The 1,918-nt window shown below is 62.7% G+C and overlaps 1 protein-coding gene across 1 annotated transcript in view; it reads left to right on the plus strand.

Annotated features, from left to right (window-relative positions):
- LOC103759055 (retinoic acid receptor gamma) overlaps positions 1 to 1,918 on the plus strand; it is a 27,363-nt gene that overhangs the window by 22,076 nt on the left and 3,369 nt on the right. The window contains exons 2-4 of the mRNA XM_018069371.2: positions 327 to 527; positions 954 to 1,159; positions 1,849 to 1,914. Coding sequence (XP_017924860.2) covers positions 327 to 527; positions 954 to 1,159; positions 1,849 to 1,914 — 473 coding nt within the window. The remainder of the gene's footprint in view (positions 1 to 326; positions 528 to 953; positions 1,160 to 1,848; positions 1,915 to 1,918) is intronic.

Here is a 1,918-nt window from a genome sequence, read left to right on the forward strand (position 1 = left end):
GAGGGGTTCCTGGACCCCCTGGCCCCCCAAAACACCAGATCTGAGCACTGGGGGCAGCTGGAGTCAAAGGCAGAGAGGTGCTGGGGAGGGGTCCCCAGGAGGCTCTGGGGGGTCCCAGTGATCCCAGGGGGTCCTAGAGGTCTGAGGAGGATCCAGTCCACCCTGAACCACCCTGACTGGGTCTGTGCCTCCCAGAACTTGAGCACAGACCACTGTGTGCAGCTGGGCAAGGGGCTGGGGGACAAGTTCAGGGAGCCGAGGTTGGGTTTGAGTGGTTCCAGGGGGTCTCAGCAGGTCCCAAACCACCCTAAACCCCCATAACTGAGTCCCTGGCCCCCTATGTCCCCCAGAACTCGAGTGCAGACCACCGTGTGCAGCTGGACCTGGGGCTGTGGGACAAGTTCAGTGAACTGGCCACCAAGTGCATCATCAAGATCGTGGAGTTCGCGAAGCGGCTCCCGGGGTTCACAGGGCTCAGCATGGCCGACCAGATCACCCTGCTCAAGGCTGCCTGCCTCGACATCCTGGTGGGCATCAGGGGATGTGGGGTCCTGGAGGGTGTTTGGGGGGGTCTTGGAGGGTGTTTGGAGGTTCCTCAGGGGGTTTGGGAGGACCTCAGGGGGGCTTGGGGGGTCCCATGGTGGCTCTGACCTCACCACCCACAGATGGATGTCCTGGAGAGGGGCTGGGTGAGTTTGGGGGTCCCCTGTGGAAATTTTGGGGTCTCTTGAGGGGTTTCGATGTCCCTGGGTGGATATTTGGGATCCCTGAGTGGGGGGATTTCGGTGACCCCTTTGTGATTTTGGGGTTCCCTGACCCCCATGACCCCCAGATGCTGCAGATCTGCCCGTTACAGCCTGAGCAGGACATGAGGACGTTCTGGGATGGGCTGACCCTGGGGGAGGTGGTGTGTTTGGGATCCCTGGGTGATTTTGGGGTACCCTGACCCCCAGATGCTGCGGATCTGTACCCGGTACACCCCCGAGCAGGACACGATGACGTTCTCGGATGGGCTCACCCTGACCAGGACCCAGATGCACAACGCAGGGTTCGGGCCCCTCACTGACCTGGTGTTCGCCTTTGCGGGGCAGCTCCTGCCCCTGCAGCTCGACGACACTGAGACGGGGCTGCTTAGTGCCATCTGCCTCATTCTGTGGAGGTAGGGGGACATCAGGGACATTGGGGGGAAAAGGGGGGCACAGGGGGCGCGGAGGGTATCGGGATATGGGTGTCACAGCGGGGCAGCTCCTACCCCTGCAGCTCGATGACACCAAGACTGCGCTGCTCAGTGCCATCTGCCTCATCTGTGGAGGTGGAGGGACACGAGGGACACCGGGGGGACATGGGATATCAGGAATATAGGGGTCACAGCAGGGCAGCTCCTGCCCCAGCAGCTCAGTGACACTGAGCTGGGGCTGCTCACGGCCATCAGCCTCATCTGTGGAGGTGAGGACACGAGGGGGGACATTGGGGAGACACCAGGAGGCTTGGGGAGTATCAGGGGTTTGGGGATAGGAGGGGTGTAAGGGGGTATAAGGGACACGGGACTGAGAGGGGGCTGCTCAGGGCCATTGGCCTAATGTGAGGAGGTGGGGGAACACTGGGAACATAGGGACATTGTGGGGACATCAGGGACACGGGTATTGGGGCACATGGGGGGCTCGGGGACCAGGCTGTGGGGACATGTCTCCTAGGACGAGAGACAATGGTGGGCATGTGGGGACACGGTGACACTGGGATCTGCAGGGCAGGAGAGGGCAGGGATGGGGGGACAGGGGGGACATGAGAATATGGGGACACAGGGACACTGTCCTGGTGGTCCCATCCCGGGGGTCTCTGTCCCCCCAGACCGGATGGAGCTGGAGCAGCCCCGGCGCGTGGAGCGTGCAGGAGCCGCGGCTTGAGGCTCTCCGGGTCT

This window comes from Manacus vitellinus, unplaced genomic scaffold (genome assembly GCF_001715985.3).
Source record: "Manacus vitellinus isolate BGI_N305 unplaced genomic scaffold, ASM171598v3 scaffold_150_pilon, whole genome shotgun sequence".
Lineage (NCBI taxonomy): Eukaryota > Metazoa > Chordata > Aves > Passeriformes > Pipridae > Manacus > Manacus vitellinus.